Source organism: Vulpes lagopus, chromosome 1 (genome assembly GCF_018345385.1).
Source record: "Vulpes lagopus strain Blue_001 chromosome 1, ASM1834538v1, whole genome shotgun sequence".
Classification (NCBI taxonomy): domain Eukaryota; kingdom Metazoa; phylum Chordata; class Mammalia; order Carnivora; family Canidae; genus Vulpes; species Vulpes lagopus.
Genome location: NC_054824.1, coordinates 96,425,167 through 96,448,615, shown reverse-complemented (window position 1 = coordinate 96,448,615; position 23,449 = coordinate 96,425,167). Strand labels below are relative to the sequence as shown.

The 23,449-nt window shown below is 44.7% G+C and overlaps 1 protein-coding gene across 3 annotated transcripts in view; it reads left to right on the top strand.

Moving 5' to 3' along the window:
* Positions 1–23,449, top strand: part of NFKBIZ (NFKB inhibitor zeta) — a 29,680-nt gene that overhangs the window by 934 nt on the left and 5,297 nt on the right. For 2 of the 3 annotated variants that reach the window (XM_041764325.1, XM_041764333.1), the window contains exons 2-7: positions 20,170–20,312; positions 20,829–20,859; positions 20,979–21,082; positions 21,179–21,960; positions 22,642–22,747; positions 23,112–23,258. In XM_041764325.1, the coding sequence (XP_041620259.1) occupies positions 20,181–20,312; positions 20,829–20,859; positions 20,979–21,082; positions 21,179–21,960; positions 22,642–22,747; positions 23,112–23,258 (1,302 nt within the window). In that variant the 5' untranslated portion in view covers positions 20,170–20,180. Of the gene's footprint in view, positions 1–17,367; positions 18,119–20,169; positions 20,313–20,828; positions 20,860–20,978; positions 21,083–21,178; positions 21,961–22,641; positions 22,748–23,111; positions 23,259–23,449 lie in introns of those variants that run through there. The other variant, XM_041764317.1, reaches the window with a different exon arrangement.

Sequence of the window (23,449 nt, the reverse complement as noted above, 5' to 3'; positions counted from 1 at the left end):
TGGTGAGTGGCAGAGGTTGGATTTGATCTCTGTAGCTAGTAAGTACCCTTGCCTCCGCGCCACTGGGCTATTAGCTCAGTACTAAGGGGAGAGATCAGCCTCTTTCCAGGGTCCCTCCCTTTCTCTGGCTCCCCTCTGGGTCCCCCCTGCTTCCTGTTCAGGTTTAACTGGTAAAGTTTTAGTTGATAACCATATAAGCCTTGGGGTTTTAAGAAGACCATAGGAAAATCTTTCACACCTCCAAGAGTGAAGCCATCTGGTGGAACGGTGAGAATGGTTGGGCTAGTGGATGGGAGAAGCCATTTTTGGACACAACACTTGGGGTTACAAAGAAAGGGGAATCCCACCCTTCCTCACCCTTGCTCCTGGAAGGATGTTTCCTTCTGTTCTAGAAAGCTAAGGCTTGGAAGAGCATCGCTAGTCAGAGCTCTGGTGAAGGGCCCACTGCTACTGCTTCTGAAGAGGAACTGTGGGTGCCTATCGATATTTTTTTTTAAAACAATTTCATATGCTCATTTTCTAGTCTACCTTTCCTGTAGGCCCTATGGTATTATGAGTGGAGTAATTAATCTACTTGGTTAAAAAAAAAATGCTCTGATGAGTTAGGAAAGAATTTCAATAGTTGTCTTTTACAGGCGGTTCGTCTCAAACCTTAATATGCATGAGAGTTATCTGGAGATCTGGTTGAACTACAGATTCTGTGTCAGTAGGTCTAAGGCGGAGCTTATCATTCTGCATATTTAATAAGTTCCCATGTGATCATCGGCTTGCCCAACGTCCACACTTTGAGTAGCAGAATTTTAAGGCTCCTTCAGTTCTAGTTAATAAGAACAATTATGGAGCTTTTCTTTAAAATCTGTGTATGTCATTGTACCACGTAGAGAAGTAAATTCTGCTTGATTATGTTAAACAGCAGTGGTGATGCTGTATTATTCACATGATATCGAATATCTGTGTTAAGCTTTTCAAAATGTTGTCAACCACCTAAATATTGCACCTATATAATTGGAACTTCCGGATGTAGGAAAACACTAAAAATGAGTTTCTCGCTTTTTGTTCAGAAGTTTAGTAGTGTGCAGAAACTTTTAATATTGGCGTAAGACTTTTTGACGCATCTTAGCGTTGGTTAGTACGTGTGCATCCCCAGTCCTGTGATTATTTCAGTCAAGTTTGCTATTTGTCATGGCACTTATTTTTTAGTGTGGCAAATGCCGTAAACCATGCCTTCTCCCAGAGGGTTGTATTGTCTCCAACTGGGGAAAATTGGTTCTGGGGGGAAGGAAATATCTTCTATATTACAGTGGTCTGTGGCCTTGTAAAGGACCCTAATAGCACATAAACAGATATAGAGTATGTCTCTGGTTTTAAACTTTCATCAGGGGACAGCTAGGGAAGAAATGTCAATCTTCTTAAGGGGTGTGCTAAGGAGAACAAGGTTGGACAAACAACTGTAAATGCTCTACATATACTTATTCAGTTGAAGTCAAAAAGATTTTTCCCTAACTTGTTCTCTCTTTGTGTCTTGCTTTGTGTCTGCATCCTTGCCACAATTGTTTAAAGTATCTGCCTCCAGAAGAGGGATGATTTCTGATTTTTTCCCCCGTATTTCTTGACTTCAGGAATATTTTCTTCTATTATATCCTTAAGTGTTTTTAATACTTTAAGAACTTGTGAGAAATGTGACATAAAATTTACCATCTTAACTACTTGTCAGTGTATAGTAGGGGACATTAAGTACATTCACATTGTTGTGCCACCATCACTACTATTCATCTTCAGAAATTTTTCGTTGTCTTAAGCTGAAGATCCACATCTACTGAACAATATCTCCCCCATTTCCCCCTCCTCCAACCCTTCGCAACCACCATTCTCCTTTCTGTCTCTATGAAGTTGACCATTCTAGGTGCTTCATGGACATGGAATCATAGGGTGTTTGTCCTTTTGTGACTGGCTTATTTCACTTAGCATCATGTCTTCAAGGTACATCTGTGTTATGGCATGTGTTGCAAATTCCTTCTTTTACAAGGCTGAATAATATCCCATTGTATATACATTCCCCATTTTGTTCATCCATCCATCCCTCAATAGCAGGTAGTTGACTTGCTTCTACCTTTTGGTCATTGTGAATAATGTTGCGATGAACATGGATGTATAAGAATCTGTGAGTTCCTGCTTTCAGTTCTTTTGGGTGATGCCTAGAAGTGGAATTGCTAGATCATATGGTAATTCTATGTTTAATATTTTGAGGAACTGCTGTACTGTTTTCTATAGCACCATGGTGCTTGCTTTTTAACTCATTTTGTGCCGTGTTTGGTGGAGTGCAGTGACAAAGTGTTTGTACTATGAATATATGACAGAAAATGATAGGAAATTGAGAATAAATAATCTGAATGACTCAGCACTACGACTATTAGAACAAATCAGCCTCACCCTCACCTGTCCACATACTACAGTGAACACACAAACAAATGCGTGGCTGTGAATAACTCCCATGAGAATCATGGAGGGAAGGCACTTAGATTCCATCTGGGTCAGATCCTCTTGAAAATGTGTGCCCCTTGCTATGGATTCCCACATTTAAAAGAAACTTCAAGAGGCTGGTGGGAGGCTCAAGGATGAGAGCTACATAGGTGATCTACAGATGTGGATGAAGATGAACTAAACCAAGAACACCTTGAGGAAGGGAATTGCGTGACTTCAGATTTTCACTTTCCTCTTCCTCTCATCCACTTCCTTCTCTCTCCTCCACAGTGTAAGCAATGGTCACTCCATGAGTTTTAGTTGGACACAGAATGTGGAAAAAAATCGGAGTAACCCAGAATGAAAAAAAATAGTGAATTTTAAATCATTTTTTAATCTGTGAAAAAGTATTTTGAAGATTGTGAGAAGTTTCTATTTCATACCTTTGTCGAGGGTAAAGGAGGTGGATTTAAATAGGGAAGACAAGGGTTGGAGGAAATGGAAAATGATCCCTGGGCAAGGCTGCTGAGTGTCCCCTTAGCATCTCTAGTAACATGAACTGAAACTATCTGAACGGGGCAGACACTGATGCATCACGGACCTTCCCAGGCCTGCTGCTCTGTGCTGATGTTTCATATCTTTTAAACAGGCAATGAAAACAGTTCTGTTTATCTGTGGTCCTGAACATCATCCGGCATTAAGACGAGAAAAGGAGTCTTAGATACAACACTAATGTGTAAATCCAGAGATGGTGCTAGATAGGTTGCAGCCAACCGAAGTGTTTGTAGCAAGTCGGAAGGGAACTGTCTGGTGATAGTAATGTTGAAAGGACATGCCCTCTGCATCTCATACCTCTCTTGTGTTTGTCAGTTGTCCACATTTCATGGTGGTTCGTTTGGGGAGGTCTCTTTTAAAATGCAAATAGTCAGATGACTGTTTATGTCTCAGTGTGATTTGATTTTGAAATGCCTTCTTGAAGTTTTAGTGGAAGGGAAGGGCATGGAGACTGCCCTGATCGGACTGCAGATATGGGGCGAGATGCGGTGGTAGGAGCAGCACGGGGGAGTGCCGTGTGGAGGTTAAAATCAAACTCGATGCCTCCCACACTCTCCGTCCCCTGGCTCGTATTTTTGTTCATGGTGCTACCACTGTATCAGTCTTAAGGTGTTGGGTACTCCTGACTCTCTCCTATCTTTCTGTGTTCAGTCTGTTGCCAGCCCTATAGATTATTTGTCTGAAATGTTTTTTTAAACAATTCCTCACTTTCTATTCCCATAGGCACTACGCTCCTTCCATCCTTTAGTACCTGTCCCCACTGTGGACTGTCTCTCCTGATCACCTGTCTCACCTGCTGCTTTGTCTTTCCTAAAGCACGGCTTTGGTCATGTTTTTCCCAGTTTAGAAATCCTGAATGGTTCCCCATGGCTTATCACATGAACTCCCAACATTTTCAGTGGCATCAAGACTGTAGTCCAGTCCAAACTTGGCTCCATGATTCCCTCCTTCTCTATTCTCATCAAGTTTGGCTGGTGGTCCAGAGAAGCCAAAATGCTTAACAATCAAGTACTAAATGGGGCTTTGAAAAATGGATAGTAATTGCAACTATCATCGTTGAATGTGTACCGTACGCTGTGTGCTGGGAGTTGTGCTACGCATATTATAACGTACATACTGATTGGATATAGTTAATATTTCCATTTATGGATGAGAAAACAGTCCCAGAGAAGTTAATTAAAGCTGTTAGTTAAGTGAATGCAGCTGGGATTTGAATCCAGGTTTGTTTGACTTCAAAACCCTATGCTTTTAAGCAAGGGATGAAGAAAATCAGGCAGTAATTCTAGCTTGGATAAAAGTTGGGGACAAGAGGCGCACCTTGGTGGCTCACTCAGTTAAGCATCCAGCTCTTGATTTCCGCTCAGGTCATGTTCTCAGGGTTGTGAGATGGAGCCCTACTGGGTGGAGCCTGCTTAAGATTGTCTCTCCCTCCCCCTCTGCCCCCCTCCCGCCCTCAAAAAAAAAGGTAGGAACAAGAATTAGTGTGCTGTTTTCCAGGATCACTCATAAAGACTGCATATTGAGTAGTAAATGGAAGTATGATGGGAGAGCGCATTAGTTTGCTAGGGCTGCCATAACACAATGTCACAGACACACATAAACTGGTATATTAGTATCTAAATCAAATTGCTAAAATTACACAAGATAATGTACCATATAGGTAAAGTATTTGACATATCCTCGACATGTAATACATTTTAGTTCCTTCCTTGCTCCTGTAATTATTATGACCTTTGAGTGGTCATATACCACCTATTTGTGTGTATGTGGTTGGGAGGACCAGGGAGGGATAGATTACATATTGGACAAAAACCTGTCTAGTTATAACGTGTATCTCCACAACATTCCCCCCCAGAGCACTTTCACATTTATGCGGACTGGTTAGGAAGGAGCCCAACGTATTAAAAAAAAAAACACAACTGTGTGGGATGCCTATCTGGCTCAGTTGGGAGAGCAGGAGACTCAATATCGGGATTGTGAGTTTGAACCCCACGTTGAGTGTAGAGATTACTTAAAAATAAATGAGCTTTAAAAATCATGATAGAATTTGGAAGTCAGAAAACTATTACTATAATAAACAATGATAAAGATGCACTAAATTGGCCATGAGATTTAGTAAACAGGTTCTCCTGTTGACGTCTTTCCATTTTTCTCTGTTTCTAACAAGCGTGCTCAAATTTCATCTCTTGACCTCATTCTGGGTTTTACGGACTTGTCCTGTTCCCATCAGCCTATATTTTCCTTTACAATTTAAAAGTTCCATAAAATTCTAGCAAGCACGGTCTGGAGGAACAAAAACAAACAAAACCAAACCAAAACCCAAAAAACTAAAAAAAAAAAAACAAACCCAAAACCCCCCCCAAAATCCCAATCCTCTAAAGAGTAGAGGATAGATAGAAACCAGTCATGTTTTTCATGTGTTCCGTTTACTTTAACTCTCCGAATGCAGGCCTGACCAGTGATTCTCAGCCCTTTATTTCCCCCAGCACACCTGAGAGATAATGGTATATATACTCCCATCAGTAAGGTACTCTCTGGCTACCACTGTCATCATAGAATGGGGTCATGTGGCCCTTGAAAACACACTTCCTCAGTGTTTATCTTTTTTTTTTTTTTTTAAGATTTTATTCATGAGAGAGACACAGAGAGAGGCAGAGACATAGGCAGAGGGATAAACAGGCTCCATGCAGGGAGCCTGATGCAGAACTCGATTCCAGGACCCCGGGATCATGCCCGATCCTGAGCCAAAGGCAGACGCTCAACCACTGACCCACCCAGGTGTCCCTTCCTCAGTGTTTCTGCTAATCCTGTAAGGAGGAATTCCCCATTTGTCGGAGAACTGCTTTAAATTACTTTATCCCATAATTCTAGTGCCAATTATGCCACTCATACTACCTGAAAAAGAGGCTGGAATTTTATAAAAATCTTCACCTGTATGAAATACAGACTGATTCAGATTTTTCTTTCATTATGATTCCTTAGAAAAAAGAAGGAGGGCGGACTTGGTTTAAATGCCTATTTTACCTATAGCTGTATGTCATGAGACGCCGTACCACAGCCAGCAGCCCCCTGGAGAAAATTATAAAGAAAAGTGATAGGGATCCCTGGGTGGCGCAGTGGTTTGGCGCCTGCCTTTGGCCCAGGGCGCGATCCTGGAGACCCGGGATGGAATCCCACGTCGGGCTCCCGGTGCATGGAGCCTGCTTCTCCCTCTGCCTGTGTCTCTGCCTCTCTCTCTCTCACTGTGTGCCTATCATAAATAAAAAAAATAAAAAGAAAAGAAAAGTGATAAAGTATGTTTATATGGACTGTTGGCACCCACATAGGTACCAGGAATGATCCAGGAATCTTAAAGTACAGGTCCAGTGAGTAAAAGGAACAGAGACTTGATAGAAACCAATAACACCACGAATAACCTGCCATGAAAATTTAAAAAGGAAGAAAAGTAGATGCAAGCAGATTGTCTGATAAGAGCAACCAGATTGCAAAATGCCTGGAGTTTTAAAGAAAGTCACATTTACTTTCTCATAAATAAATACTGTTGCAGAGCAGGGGTTAGGTGCTCTTGATTTGAGGAAAGCACGACTTAAGGGAAAACACAAACAAAACTAAGTTTTTAGGTTGTATGTTTCAAGATTCTCAAATACATGCATCTATGTGTTCATTTATCCAAAGGTATTTGTTAAAGAACAAGATTTTATTTTAAGAAAAGATAAAAAGACAGTATTCAGCAATCTATTATTAAATTTAATTCTATTGATTATGAAAATTAATCTATTTATAGTTTAACTCAGTAAAATATTTATTGAGCACATACACGGTTCTGGGCTTTCTTCCAGAGTACTGAACAGAAAGACAGGTCTGTGGCCTCACCGAGCTTACGCTCGCGTGGAAGAGACAGACAACACCCAAATAGCTATATAAACATAATGCCAGGGGGGTAATAATGGGCTATGAAGACAAAGAAGGCAAAGGGAGAGAACCAGATATGCTACATTAGCTGGAGAGGTCATGTGAAACTATTTCCCAAACCTATGAGACAGCAAAGCAGTTTGAGAACTAAGAGTTTTTGTCTCCGATGTTTTTGAACTCTGAGCAAGCTCCCCAACTCCCACAGATTGAACTCTGACCTGTCTGAAGACTCTAGATTCCTATCTCCAGCTCTGACCGTTTCTCTGAGTCCTAATTCCATGTTGCCACGTGTATAATCAAGGGATCCAAAACCAAACTTGCCATATTCCCCCTTTTCTTCTCCACCCCCACCTAAAATATTATCTTCATTTTTCTAGAAATCTCTAGAGGACTTAAAGATTGAACTCTTTCAGCACCTTTATTCCACTGTAGAAAAGTCCTAATAGTTCCTTGTCCAAAATGCTTCCCACCTACCCCGCAGGTCCTCCTTCTCAGTACCATCACATTTAAGGGCAGCTGGAGGGGTGCCTGGGTGGTGCAGTTAGTTTAGCATCCAACTCTTGGTTTTTGCTCACTGGCTCAGATTGTGATCTCGGGGTTGTGAGACCGAGCCCTGTGTGGGGCTCCACACTCAGCGTGGGGTCTGCTTGAGATTTTCTCTCTCTCTCTCCCTCTGCTTCTCTGCTCATGCTCTCTCAAATAAGTAAATAAATCTTAAAAAAACACAAAGAAACAAAACAAAACAAAACAAAACAAAACAAAACCAAGAGCAGCTTGAAGTTTGTTTAGGAACACCACGACACCCATATTTTTCCCTGCTTGACCACAGTTGGACCCCATGACTGCCCATAACTAAAGTCCTGTGCTTGCTTTTCACCTCTAAAATCCAGCTACATCAAACCTATGTGTTATGGACTGAATTGTGTCCCCACCCCCCACCCCAAATTCATATGTTGAAACTCTAACCCCTGGTACCTCAGAATGTGACTGTGTTTGGTGCAGGGCTTTTAAATAAGTTATAAAGTGAGGCCATTAAGACATGCCCTAATCCAATCTGACTGGTGTCCCTATTAGAAGAGGAAGAGACACCAGGGATGAGTGCCATAGAAAAGGCCACCCATGGACCTGGTGAGAAAGGCTTTAGAAGAAACCAACCATGCTGACACTTTGATCTTGGATTCTAAGCCTCCAGAACTGTGAGAAAATAAATCTTCATTGTTTAGGCCACCCAGTCAGTGACTTGAGGCTCAGAAATTAAGGAACAGGTCGCACAGCTGGTCAGTGCTAGAGCCGGATCTGCAGGTTTCAAAGCCATGACACTCTTGTGCCTCTGAGCACCGTTGCTTAAAGCAGGGGTTGGCAAACTTTTCTGTAATGCACCCGATAGTAAATATTTTATTTTTTATTTTTTTGCATATTAAATACCTCATTTTTATTTATCTCTCTCTATATATTTTTTTAATTGAAATTCGATTTGCTATCATATAACACCCAGTGCTCATCCCATCAAGTGCCCCCCTCAGTGCCTGTCACCCAGTCACCCCATCCCCCCGCCCACCTCCCCTTCCACCACCCTTGTTCGTTTCCCGGAGTTGGGAGTCTCTCATGCTTTGTCACCCTCTCTCATTTTTCTCACTCATTTCCCCTCCTTTCCCCTATAATCTCTTTCACTATTTTTTATATTCCTGTATGAGTGAAATCATATAATGTTTGCCCTTCTCCGACTGACTTACCTCACTCAGCATAATACCCTCCAGTTCCACCCACCTGGAAGAATGTTTTAGATTTTGTGTACTAAGAGACAAGATAGGCACTTCTATAACCATTGAAAGTGTAACTATTTAAAAATGCACCATTCAATTAAATATGTACTAAGTAACAGGTGGTTGGCTACTTACAAGGGAGTTTATGGTAGAGTAGATGGACTCCTAAATGGGTAATTTCAACACAACTTGAGAGTTCCGATGGGAGTCTTTGTGGAAACACAGAAAAGGAGCTTTAAGCCAGACTGAGGGTGAGAGTGAGCATGGGGAGGTGGAGGGTCAGGGAAGGCTCCAGGGGTGGTGGATGTTAATCTTGAGTCTTGGGAAAGATGAGCATGAATTGGCCAGGTGAGGAAGGGGAAATATTTCACATAGAGGGAACAACAGTCAGATCTATGGCAAAAACTCTTCAGTTATGTATGACTGCAGCTAATGAGGAAATTGAGGCTTGTGAGGAAGGCAGGGCTTGGACACTTGCCATTCCAAGAAGACTAAACTTGCTACTGAAGAGGACAGGGAGCCATCGAAGGATCCATAAATAAGGTAGGGCAATTAATAGATTTGGTCATAGGTATGACATGCTTATGGCAGTCTGGGGGATAGGTTTTAAGTGGGGAAGGTTGATGGATAGTTATTTGGCTCAGGTGAGAGATAAAGGCCTGTCTTGGAGAGTTTAAATAGAAATGGAGAGGAGAGGAAAGTTCCAGAACCAGCTGTTCAACAATTATGAATACAATCTGGAATTTTAGTTTGAATCATGATACTACCTACATTCTTTCAATAAATTTTTTAAAAAATAATGCTTATTTTAATTTAAATTCATTTTGCCAACATGTAGTGTAACACACAGTACTCATCGCATCAAGTGCCCTCCTCATTGCCCATCACCCAATTACCCTATCCCTCCACCCTCCTCCCCTCCTGCAACCTTTTGTTTGTTTCCCAGAGTTAGGAGTCTCTCATTGTTTGTCTCCCTCTCCAGTTTTTCCCACTCAGTTCCCCTCCTTTCCCTTATAATCCCTTTCACTATTTCTTATATTCCACGTTTGAGTGAAACAATATGTCTTTCAATAAAATTTTAAAAAGATGCTTACTTACCTATTTGAAAAACTGTATTTTCTAAACCAGCAAAAAATTGATGGCTCGAATAACTAAAGCAATCTTGAGAAAGAAGAACAGAACTGGGGGTTATCACAATCCTAGATTTTAAGATGCACTACAAAGCTATAGTGATCAAAACAGTAGGATACTGGCACAAAAACAGATGCAAAGATCAACAAAAAAGAATAGAGAGCCCAGAAATACAGCCCAGGCTTATGTGGTCAGTTAATCTAGGATAAAGGAAGCCAGAGTATGCAATAGAGAAAAGACAGTCTTTTCAATAAATGGTGCGTGTTGGGAAAGCTGAACAACTACATGCAAAAGAATGAAATTGGACCACTTTCTTATACCATACAAAAAACCCTCAAAATGAATTAAGGACCTAAAGGTAAGACTTAAAACCATAAAACTCCTAAAAGAAAACATAGGTAGAAAAAAAAAAAAAAAGAAGAAAAAAAAAAAAAGAAAACATAGGTCATAATCTCTTAGACATTGGCCTTAGCAACATATTTATGGATATGTCTCCTCTGGCAAGGGAAACAGAAGCAAAAACAAATGATTGGGACTACACCAAAATAAAAAGTTTTCGCACAGCAAAAAGAAAACCATCAACAAAACAAAAAAGCAGCCAAGTGAATGGGAGAAGATACTTGCAGATCATATATCCCATAAGGGGTTAATATGAAAAAATATAAAGAAGCTTACACAACTCAACACTGAAAATACAATCAATGACAAAAAATGGACAGAGGACCTGAGTAGACATGTTTCCAAAGCAGACATACAGATAACTAGGAGACATATGAAAAGATGCTCACATCACTCATCATCAGGAACATGCACCTCAAAACCACAATGAGGTATCATCTTATCCCAGTCAGAATGGCTAGAGTCAAAAAGACAAGAAATAACAAATGTTGAGGACTCGAGGACGTGGAGAAAAGGGAACCCTCCTGCACCGTTAGTAGGAATGTAAATTTGGGCAGCTGCTGTGGAGAACATTTGGAGGTTTCCTGAAAGTATTATAAGCACACCATATGATTCAGTCATTCAACTACTGGGTATTTACCTAAAGAATATGAAAACACTAATTCAGAAAGATACACGCACCTCTGTATTTACTGCAGCATTATTTACAATAGCCAACATTTGGAAGCAGACCAAGTGTCCACCTAGGATGAATGGATAAAGAAGATCTAGTGTGTGCGTGTACGTGTGTGTGTGATGGACTGCTGCTCAGCCACAAAAGTGAATGAAATCTTGCCATTTGCAACAACATGGATAGAGCTAGAGGACATTATGCTAAATGGAATAAATCAGACAGAGAAAGACAAATACCATATGACTTCATTTAGGTCTGGAATCTAAAAAATAGGAGAAATGAACAAACCAGACAAATAACCAGACTCTTAACTACAGAGAACAAATTGGTGGCTGCCAGAGGAGAGGTGAGTAGGGGGATGGGCAAAATAGATGAAAGGAATTAAGAGAGACAAGCTTCCAGTTATAAAATGAGGGTTGAAAAGTACAGCATAGGGAATACAGTCAATAATATTAAGTAACAATGTATTGTGACGGTGACTGTACTTATCATGGACGGCATTGAGTAACGTATAGAATTGTTGGCTCAATATGTTGTACATCTGAAACTAATGTAATGTTGTATATCGATTAGACTTCAAAAGCAAATGTAAAAAAGTAAAAACATTAGAAGAACAGTATTATTTTACATTTTTGCAAGTCTCTTATTAAAGTCTGACTTCAAAGAAGATAGATTCTTATATGTTTCTGCATTCAATTTGTTGCAATATATTGTTTTGGTTGAAATCTATGAAGAAAATCTGGCCCCATATAGCTATGTAACTGGAAAAGGAAGAAATGTTTTAGTAGTCTTTTTCAGATAATTGTGGCTATTCTTTTTTTTTTTAAGGTTTTATTTACGTATTCATGAGGGACACAGCGAGAGAGGCAGAGATATAGGCAGAGGGAGAGGCAGGCCCCTCTCAGGGAGCCTGATGTGGGACTCGATCCCAGGACCCCGGGATCACGCTCTGAGTTGAAGGCAGACGCTCAACCACTGAGCCACCCAGGCCTCCTTATTCTTTAATATTATGCCAGATAATTGGTAGTTCATCAAAGGATAAATGAGATATGGAACTTGAAACCGTATCAGTGAATGTTTTTATACTCTTAATACATTAATATCTACTGATTTCTGTCTCACCTTGAATGAATCTTTTAACCATGTGTGGTTTTGTAATGTCTTACATTCTTCAGTTGGAAAATATTGAGTTATGCAAATTTTCCAAATATTACCACATTTTGCTATGTAATATTAAAAAATAACATTTGTTAATAACATAACACTTTTGACCTCAACAAAAACATCCTCAAATACTGGGAAGGTGGGCTGCCTCGGTGGCTCAGCGCCACCTTCAGCTCAGGGCGTGATTCTGGAGTCCCGGGATCGAGTCCCATGTCAGCCTCCCTGCATGGAGCCTGCTTCTCCCTCTGCCTGTGTCTCTGCCTCTCTCTCTCTCTCTCTCTCTCTGTGTCTCTCATGAATAAATGAATAAAATCTTAAAAAAAAAATACTGGGAAGGTATCTGGGAGCCTGGCTGGCTCAGGTGGTGGAGCATGCAACTCCATCTCTGGATTGTGAGTTCAAGCTCCACGTTGGGTGCAAAGATTACTTAAAAAAATAGAACCTTAAAGGGGCGCCTGGGTGGCTCAGTTGGTTAAGTGTCTGCCTTTGGCTCCGGTTGTGGTCTCAGTGTCCTGGGACCCAGAGGAGCCCCAAGGCTAGGCCGGGGAGCGCCAAGTCCTCAGCAGGGAGTCTGCTTCTCCCTCTCCCTCTGCCCCTCCCCCTGTTTGTGTGCACTCTCTCTCCCTTTCTCTCAAATAAAATCTTGAAGAAAAAAAAACACACACACCAAAAAAACTAAAAAATAAATACTGGGAAGATACCAAGCTCAGGATGTCAGAAAGTTCCCTAATTAGAATTTCCATTTGAAGGATTGGATTTTATCATTGGGAATAAATACTGTCAGTTATTTCTTAACATGACAGGCTTACTTTGTTCATTAGAAAAAAGAAAACAAAAAAACTGATAAACATCCAAGTCAGAATAACCACAATTTGTCAGTCAAGTAAATTGGTGTTCCATGAAAAATCATGACTAGTTCAACTCACAACTCAAATGGGATTGGAGTAGAACAAATGGCAGTATATTCTCATTTAATTCTTTCAGTCTAATGGACCAAGTGCTTTTCCAGACAATCATCATAGAATATTAAGAATATGTGTATTTCAAGGCTCAATATTTAATACAATTAATTGCTGTAACTATTTCGTGTGGGACTTTAAGTAAAACTAGCTTTTTAAATTTTCCCTTTCTGCCAGTGGTGATGAATACAATGACTACTATTTCATTTTGTTGCCACTGCCTTGATTTGTTGTTAAGGCACCAGGAGTTTACCACCCCCCCATTGCTTTTGTACCATCAGTGCAAATGTCAATACAATTATTCCGGGATAAAGGATGAGATTCAAAAAGATTATTGTACACTTTGAATGTTTCAGCATCTCTTCTGTTTTCAAGTGTTCATATAAAAGATCTTTGTAATGAGCACTGGGTATTATATGACTGATAAATCACTGACCACTAGCTCTGAAACCAATACTACATCATATGTTAAGTAATTGAATTTAAATAAAGTTTAAAAAAAGATCTTTGGTGATTAGCCAGTGCTAATACCTGATTAATACAACCAAAATAGCAAGTCCAGACAGTCTGTAGATCTATCCATTTCTAAGGCAAAGAAGTGCAGTACTGCAGACAAGATCAGCTTTCATGTTTGCAGTCGAATCTTAATTTGATGAGTTGCTGTATCATTGGAAAGGGCAGGGCCATTATTTCTATTGCGGTTTTTTCAAAGTCTAAAAGGCATTTAGGAAAATAAATTCTTCTACTGCTTCAGCCAATGCACTCTGATAACTTGCCCCATGAGATACTTCACTGGGTTTTTCATCTCCAATCTGGAAAGTTGCACCAAATAAGTTTTGGCTTTTGAAAATTTTATTACATCTATGTTCAGAAATTCAGTACCTTTTTAAAAACTTTGATTGACCTCAAAATGGTGTTACAACTTAATTGGTACCATACTATTCAGAAATATTCTATCCTGTAAGATACAATAAGGTAATTTTTTTATAGACAATAAATTGTTAACATCTATAGAATTAAGGGAAAGGTAGCCATCATCATATTTTTTATTTCTTTTTTTTCATATTTTTTATTTCTTATTTACAGTGTCTTCCAGTTGCTTTGGGGCAGACTTCTCCTTTTATGAGTCAGGGAATCTCTCTGATATGTCATTTTCATATTTTTTCTTATCTTTATATGTAGATGGAGTATCTGAGCTTTGAGGAAATGAGTCTTCTGATTTTCCTTTTAAAGTAAAAGATCAGGCTCTAGAGTCAGACACATGAGGATTTTAATCTCTTCCCCCAGTGATAAGCAGTGTGACCTTGGACAAATGCTCAAGGCTTCATTTTTTAAATATAGCTCCTGGGGTCAGGAACCGAGAAGTGGCTTTGGGGGAATCCTGGCTCAAGGTTGCTCCTAAGACTATAATCAAGATGTTGGTCAGTGCAGTCACCTGAAGGCCTGACATGCTGGAGGATCTGCTTGCAGAATGGCTTTCTCATATGGCTGTCTCTGGTTGGTGCTGGCAGTTGGCCTCAGTGGACTTTTCCAGAGAGACCTCATAACTATGGTAGCTGTCTCTCACAGAGTGAATGTTCTATCATATTTGATTAAGACAATGGTAGTGTCATATCATTCAGCCTAATAGACCAAATTGAGTTTATGTTTCAACATGTAAAATAAGGCAAAGTATATTTAGATCTTTTTGCAGTGATGTTATCAAACAAGGATTCTTGACTGCGTGTGGGAGGGCTTCTGGGCATTGGGGCTTGTGTTCTCCTCAAACAGTATGATTGCCTTGAATCTGTGATTTTATGGAAAACTTTGAATGTTTATTCTGAAACATCAGTCTTTTGCTGACCATATTTATTTATGTAGTATTTATAGATGGATGAGTTCTCCAGAAGCTATGCTTTTGATCTTGGGTTTTTATATATCAGGTGAAACCAGAAATAATTTGGGGGGGGGGGGAGAATTAATTTCGTAAAAAATATTTGTGCATGAACTTGTTTGGTTAGACATTTAAGGCCTTTTTATACATAAAATGTTAGTGGGGAGGAAAAAAAAGATCTGAATAAATTTTACTGAGAGAGTCCAACATCTCATTTGGAGCATCCTTTAAGTGATTTTGGTTTCCGAAGAACTGCAATTACTGGAGTCTTGTATTTCCTGCAGATACAAAGGAGTTGTTTCCTATTTATTTATTTATTTATTTATTTATTTATTTATTTATTTATTTTTATTTATTTACTCATTTATTTATTTATGAAGTTACCCAGATCCAAAAACTGGGGGGGAAGGGAAAGGCAGCAAGAAGTTTTTGGGGGGCAGGCAGTACAGTACTTGTGGGGGAACAAGTAAATATTTCCTTTGGCTCGCCCAGCAGGGTCCTCTATCACCTATTAAGGCTGAGTAACAATTTCAAGCTCCTCATCTTCCTGTTCCCCTCCTTTCCTCCTGGAACCCAGGCATTTTGCTTCTGTTGATTTACTTCTGAGCTGAAGCTGGCATCCCTGTTCACCTGGTCATCAGGCGGGCCCCCCACCCCATCCTGGGTGGCCCCCCCACCATTGCTGCCCACCCTGTAGATTGGGTCTTAGCAATGCTGTCCAGCCCTTTCTTTCCATTTCCTTTCCTCTTTGCCTCTGTACCAGGGTCGAGTCCGTTCTCCCCACCTGGACCATTGCAGTGATTCCTAATGGCCTCTGGCCCCTCAGTCTTACCCCATCTAAGCAGCTTCCAGGTTAATTTTGCCTGCCCCAAATTCTTTCAGGTTGGCCCAGTGTTCATTAAAGACCCGGTGTGTCAGTCGGCCACTGGAGGTGCTCCGCCCAAAGGCAGCAAGTTGCCTATGCCCTTTGTGTTACCATCTTTCCTTTGACTACCCTGGAAGGGACTGTAAGCTTTTATCTGACTCTTCCTTTTTTTTTTTTTTTTTTGCCCAAGCTGATCCTTCTTCCTGTAAGTGCTTTTGGTTTAAATCCCACCCAGCCTGTAGGGAATGCCGCCTCCTTTGCCAAGATTTTTTCCTCGTGTCCTCTTTTCCTCCACCACTTTCTGTCTTTCTTTTTAGGACACTCTTTGGACTTTGTCTCCCTCATGGTGTCTAATCATAGCTGGTTTCTTCTAATGTAGCGTGTACGTGCTTCCCTTATCATTTCCACGAGATTAGAGTGTACTTGAAAGGAGGGACATAAGCATTATTTTCTCCTGCTGCAAACTCCTAGCCATGGTTTTAACAAGATTTAGGACATCAATAGAGAATTGTGTCACTCCATCGGTAAAACGGCCTTAAGATAGGAAAGCTGGAAATTTGCCGGATAAAATGCAGAAACAGACAAATCAGGTGTATTGAAATACAGACACGCACGTGTGTGTTTTTCAGTTCGCTACGAAATGAGGTAGGGCACGGTTTTTATTCCCAGGCCGTGCCCCCGGGATACCGAGGTGTCAGGTTGTAGCTGGGGGACGGGAGCGCGGCTCGGCACCTGGTGGGCGCTGCCGGCGGCGCGTCGGGGAACGGGCAGCCCCGGGAGGCCTCTGGGGGGGCGCGCGGGGGGGGCGCTCGGGGTGGCCGCTGGGGCGGGGGAGGCCGCTGGGGGGGGCGTTGGGGGGGGGGGGAGGCCGCTGGGGGGGGCGCTCGGGGGGGGGGGAGGCCGCTGGGGGGGCGCTCGGGGGGCCGCTCGGGGAGGCCGCTGGGGGGGGAGGCCGCTGGGGGGGGCGTTCGGGGGGGGGCGCTCGGGGGGGGGCCGCTCGGGGAGGCCGCTGGGGGGGGAGGCCGCTGGGGGGGGCGTTCGGGGGGGGAGGCCGCTGGGGGGGGCGAGGCCGCTGGGGGGGGCGTTCGGGGGGGGAGGCCGCTGGGGGGGGCGAGGCCGCTGGGGGGGGCGCTCGGGGGGGGGGGAGGCCGCTGGGGGGGCGCTCGGGGGGGAGCTCGGGGGGGGGCCGCTCGGGGAGGCCGCTGGGGGGGGAGGCCGCTGGGGGGGGCGCTCGGGGGGGGGGGAGGCCGCTGGGGGGGCGCTCGGGGGGGAGCTCGGGGGGGGGCCGCTCGGGGAGGCCGCTGGGGGGGGAGGCCGCTGGGGGGGGCGCTCGGGGGGGGGGAGGCCGCTGGGGGGGGAGGCCGCTGGGGGGGGCGCTCGGGGGGGGGGAGGCCGCTGGGGGGGGCGCTCGTGGGGGAGGCCGCTGGCGGGGGGAGGCCGCTGGGGGGGGGAGGCCGCTGGGGGGGGGCGCTCGGGGGGGGGAGGCCGCTGGGGGGGCGCTCGGGGGGACCGCTCGGGGAGGCCGCTGGGGGGGCGCTCGTGGGGGAGGCCGCTGGGGGGGGCGCTCAGGCGGGGGGAGGCCGCGGGGGGGGGAGGCCGCTCGGGGGGGGGGGCGCTCGGGCGCTGGGGGCGCCGGGCCCTCGGGGCCTTCCCGCGAGCCGGGACCCGGAGCCCGAGCCCGAGCCCGAGCCGGGCTGGAGGGGCTGGAGGGGCTGGAGGGGGGCGGGCTGCCCAGCCCGGGGAACCCGGACGGCCGCCCCCGCCCCTCGGGCCCCCTCCCCCTCCCCCTCCCCCTCCCCCCCTGCGGCTCCCCCAGCCCCGCGCTGCGGGCCTCCGTCGGGGACCAGGGCGGGGCGGGGTCGGGGCTGCGGGAGGGAGCGGGGCGGGCGGGGCGGGCGGGGGACGTTGCCTCATCCTGTACATTTTCCTGGAAACGGGACGCATCCGGAGGCGGGCCCCGGAGGGAGGCGGGAGGCGGGAGGCGGGAGGCGGGAGGCGGGAGGCGGCGGCCCCTGTCCCCGCCCCCGCGCGCCCCTACAAAGGCCGCGCCGCCCCGCGCCGCCCGTGCCCGCTCCCGCTCCCGCGCCCGCGCCCCAGCCCCGCCGCCTCCCCGCCGCCGCCGAGCGAGCCCGAGGCCCGGGAGCATGATCGTGGACAAGGCGCTGGACGAGCGGCGCGGCGGAGACGGCGGCCTCATGAGCAGCCCGCTCAGCCTGGCCTGCTTCTACGGCGCCTCCCCGCCCGGGGCCTCGGCGCCAGGCTCGCCCGCCTCCGACTCCTCCGACCTCTCCTCCGCCTCCTCCTCCTCCTGCGGCGCCGTGGACGCCCGGCCCAGGGGCTGCGCGCGCGCCGACCGGCCGCCAGGTACCCCCGGCACCATCCCCTGCGCCCCCGACACCCCGGGGCCCCCCGGCCCCCCCCCGCGCCCCCCGCGCAGGACGCCGCCGGCCCGGCCCGCCCCGCCCGCCCGCCCGCACCGGGAAGGCGGACTTGCCCTGGGCCGGGCGTTTGCTGGGATCGATGCCCTTGGACCGTGCGTGAACCCCGGCGCCCCCCGCCCGGCCTGGCACCGCCGACGTCTAGGGCGGGGGGTGAATCACAGTGGATTCCTCTCCCCGTTCCTCTTTCTTAAAGAAAAAAGCTTTATTAAGCCATAGTTCGTATACTTGTGGCGAGGTTTTGGATCTGATGTAGGCATGACTTTTCTTGTGGTCACCAGTGAGGTTTGAGGACTCTAAGTTCAATTTATTTTTTTAAAGTATTTATGAAAATGCTAAGACTTTATGCTAAAGAAAAGAAAAGAAACTGCCGTTAACAAGATGTTAGATGAAACTGGACGGACAGCCAGCTCGGCTTAGGCCTTTTGTTTCTGACGTTTTCGGATTTCAGAAGCCTGCCCCGAATCTCTGTGGTCTTGTTTTTATTCTTTGAGCTTTAGAATGGTTAGAGCAAATCCTAAAGCAAACCGTAAGGGTTCCTTTCTTCTGTTGTGAATCGGTTAGTTTCTTTTCTTATCGAACGTAGTTGCATAACTTGAAGGAAAACAGGTCGGCGCTGTGGGTAGGTCAAGGGACGCCTAGGTCATGGCAAGCCTTGGAAAGTGCTCGGCTCAGGTGTTCCCTCCTGCTAGCCACTTGGGTTTCGGCTTTCTTTCATTTTAAAAAGTGATTTTTCACTGTCACTTAAAAAGTAATTGAAGCCACTCAATTTTACAAGGTGCTCCCCGCGTGTTAAATGGATAGCAGATGTGAAAACTGCGTGCGTGTGTACCTGTGTGTTGGAACCTTTTCTCTCACGTTTGCTCTTCCTCCGGCTGAAACTGTTACGCTGGTTCCTTGGTTTACCACATAGACGTAGGGGATTTCTGAAACCGAATTTTTCTCCCCGTGACGTCGAATTAACTGCTGTCATTCCAGAGAAATGCCGTGTTAGATGCTGGCAGGATTTTCTTAAACTTAAACGTCAGATCAACTGGTCGTTTAATTTTCTCCATCCTAGAGATGTTTCCTCTCATCTGCTTATGATATATCTGTATCTCTGCATATTCAAATTAGGCGTTTCCTGCCACATCGTCTTTTTCCCACTCTTCACAGACTGCCTCAATTATTCATTTCCTGACTTTCTGCATGTTTACTTTGTGTTCAGCTCATCCCAAGAGGTTGTGACATAGTAGCCATCAGGAGTGGAATGCTGTACTCCTAGGCTGTATTTTAAAGTGTCTTTTAGAAGTTAAACTGAGATGAGATTGTTTGCTTTCTACTTAGAAGGCCCAGGTGAGCAATTCCAAAAACCACTGGTGAGGGGAAATCCTGTGTGTGTATGTTTAAGCTTAGTGAATTTAAGCAGCTTTCTTGGCAGAGCTGAACTGAGGGAAATAATAAATCTAAGACATTGTTAATTGTTAGGCTTTGGCACATTGAGGTCTTTGGAAGAAGTTTTGTGCTTTCCTAGGTGAGTGGAATGAATAGACTTTAAATTTCTGTGTGGACATAAAGCCTTTGTTTTGAAAAAGCTAAAAATCCATCACTTATTGCTTGCTCCCTTAAGGTTTTTAAAACAGTCACGATTTGTGAGAGGGTGGCAAAACCTGCGACTGTGTCTTTTGGATGGCTAGGACTCAAAGACAAAGAGGTTTAATTTGGGTTTCTCTGTTGGCTCTGGGGGCCCCCCCGAAACCACAGCTTTATGAGCTTTATTTTCTTAGGTGCCTGGTGGAGAAAGGTGTTAGCAAATGAAGAATCCTTAAGCAGGGCTGGGGACTGACCTGCAAGGCCTTTGACCGGAGAGAGTCGGAAGGGCTTTGCAGTCTCGTGGGTTGGGGACTTCAGACATTAGACAGCTGTGCCTTTGAGATTATCAAGATTTGTGCTTGTGATGAGATTAAATTGGGATGTGTTTCGTTTTCTTTTGAACAGTTGAACCCCATATGGGGGTTATTGGAAGGCAACAGAGAGGACCCTTTCAAGGCGTTCGTGTGAAGAACTCGGTGAAGGAACTCCTGCTGCATATCCGAAGTCATAAACAGAAGGCTTCTGGCCAAGCTTTGGATGATTTTAAGGTGCCACCTATTGTTTGTTCTGGGTCAGGGCAGGGAGGTTATTCTGTCGGGGTATTTATTGTTCTCGGCTGACCTCGGTCCAGTAGGTCTTTGTAGACAACACCACAGCGTCATAGGATGGTGGGCGTATTGGTCTCTGTCTGCTGTATTCCTATCACTTAGCCCCCGGTACTAGGCACACAAGAGAAATTTTAATGAATGAATGAAGGAATAAATGAAGGCAAATTGGAGGCAACGGATTCATGGGGGTTCGATTGAGATGGGAAAACTTGACTAGAAAGGGAAAACTCAAATGGCTTATTGATTTGGTCTTGACTTGAACAAGATGAAAGTGAAAATGGGGAAATTTGCAAGATAGAATTGGAAATTAAGATAGAAAATGAATATTGCTGGGATAACTATCAGAGATGTTTGATGAGCTGTGAAGAGTGGTAGAGATAAGTCTGCTTTATTGATGTTTATTAAGTAGGAAACCATTTTGATGTGCACTAAGTTGGAAACTTTTTTCCCTTATAGACACAAAGTGTGAACAGAGAGCAATTCACAGGTAAGCATTCCTTCTATTCATAGTTTGGGGGCTTTAGGGTTAAATAGCTTAGTGGGATTGTGGGTAAAATTTAGAAAATAAGGTGATCACAGATTCCACATTCCTTTCTCGGGGTATAGAATTGAAGAACACAGTACCATATACTGGGAAAAGGAAAGGACCCGATTCGTTGTCTGATGGACCAGCTTGCAAAAGGCCAGCTGTGTTACATACCCAGTTTTTGGTAAGTGTCTTACTATTTTCCCCTGAATGTGCTTGGAAATTTTTTCTGGAATGATTTTGAAAGAGAGCACGCAACCTACTTTTTCTCCTTTTCCAGACACCCCCTCAAACGCCAACACCTGCAGAGAGCATGGAAGATGTTCATCACAGTGAATCCAAACAGGACAGCAGCGCCGATCTGCTTCAGAACATAATCAACATTAAGAATGAATGCAGCCCGGTGTCCTTAAATACTGTCCAAGTTAGCTGGATGAGCCCAGTGGTGGTCCCTCAGGGCTCCCCCCGAGAACAGTGTCAGGACTTCCATGGAGGGCAGATCTTCTCTCCGCCTCAGAAATACCAACCGTTCCAAGTCAGCAGCTCTCCACACATGATGGATCAGGCCTCCCTGTACCAGTATTCTCCACAGAGCCAGCACTTGCAGCAGCCACTGCCGCCACAGCACTACACCCCCAGCCCAGCTCTGGAGTACGGTCCTTATTCCAGAACTTCCCAGTCCCCCAGCTATGAATCGAACCTCTTTGAGGGTCAAGAACCACAGTTCTGCCCAGATCAATGTTTTGCATCCCTTCTAAATAGTCGGGAATCGGAGAATATTGCTGTCCCCATTCAGAATCCCCCCAGTGTTCAGCAACAAAATGAGTCCCCCCTGCAGAACTTCAACATGATGCCACACGGTGCCTGTGAGGCCATGGTGGGGCATGATGTGGGCGCTACCACGCTAAGCACTTCAGCGCCGTTCCAGAACATCATCGGAAATCCAGTGAACACCACACAGTTAGGGAAGTCCTTTTTTCAGTGGCAAGTAGAGCAAGAAGAAAGCAAGTTGGCAAATATCTCCCAAGACCAGTTTCTTTCAAAGGATGCAGATGGTGACACGTGAGTATCCCTTTCTGAACCTAATTTGATAAACCATACTCCCTGGATACAGTGGGCAAAGAATTTCTCTAGGGTGAACCAGGCTGGACCTTAGTAAGTGGCTAATCGGGATGACGAGCGTAGGTAGAAATTGCTGTTGCTAATATTTCAGGAGTTTTCTTCTTATTTTCCGTCTGAACTGATGATCTCTTTTCAATTAATGAAAACATACGTGTCTTTGAATAGTTGGCTTTGAAAGACCAGCGTGGATTGTGTCTATAGAGCAAAAACAGATCGTGATTAGTTGGTCAGCCATCACCTGTGAGGTGACTTGTAAACTAAATCTTAATCTGTCATGACATCTTTGTGGTCGTGGGCAAGTTATTTAACCTTTCTAGGTCTCAATTTCTTGACATGTAAAGTGGAAAGACCTCCCTCATAGGGTTTTTAGGAATATTAGATATAATAGACTTAAGGCCATCGGTGTGGTGCTTGGCATTCTTCTTACTATTTCTGGTAACTTAACACATCTGTTGCAACTCAGATGTATTATTAACCCAACAGAAAAGATAAATTATCGTCTGTACTGTTTGAGTGATACCAACGTATCAAGAAAGGGACTAAAGTAGATTTTTTTTTTTTTTTTAAAGATGAACGTTGTGAAGTCAGAAGTAATCACCTCTTTCTTTCCTTGTTTCCCAGGTTCCTCCATATTGCTGTTGCCCAGGGGAGGAGGGCACTTTCCTACGTCCTTGCAAGAAAAATGAATGCGCTTCACATGTTGGATATTAAAGAGCACAATGGACAGGTGAGGATCTCGTCCGAGTGAAATGGCAGAGATGTCATGGGGAAGAGGACACTGAGAAGTTTCATATTTATGTGCGGGTCATTTTAGAGCTCCCAGCCGAGGGAGTTGAGTTAATATTAACTTTGAGATGTTGATTCTTTGCCATCATCAAGCTTGAAGTTATTAATGTTAACTTTGTAGATATTTGACCAAAGACTGGGTGTAATAAAGCCACACCCTAGGCTTATGTTAGTTTCCTTGTGTTACAGTATCTTTGAGCTTATTAATAGGATGTATTTTCTGTTCTTAGTTTTGGTTCATATTCCTCATGAGGTTAGTGTTACATATTTAAACAAAATCTTTTTTTCCATCTGAATGTCCACAGAGTGCCTTTCAGGTGGCAGTGGCTGCCAATCAGCATCTCATCGTGCAGGATCTGGTGAACCTTGGGGCCCAGGTGAACACCACTGACTGCTGGGGAAGAACCCCCCTGCACGTCTGTGCCGAGAAAGGTCACTCCCAGGTGCTTCAGGTAAGAGCCTCGAGCCAGCTGCTGCTATCACAGGGCCGAAGAGATAGGGCTCGGATAAGAGAAGCCAGATGTAGGTAGCCTGTTGCAGTAACCTGCTTTGAGTCAGCTTACTCATTTCTTGGCAATACCCGTAAGTACGTATTTGTGTAACTTGTCTTTTGCTAACATGCGTCTTTTTTTTAAAATTTCGC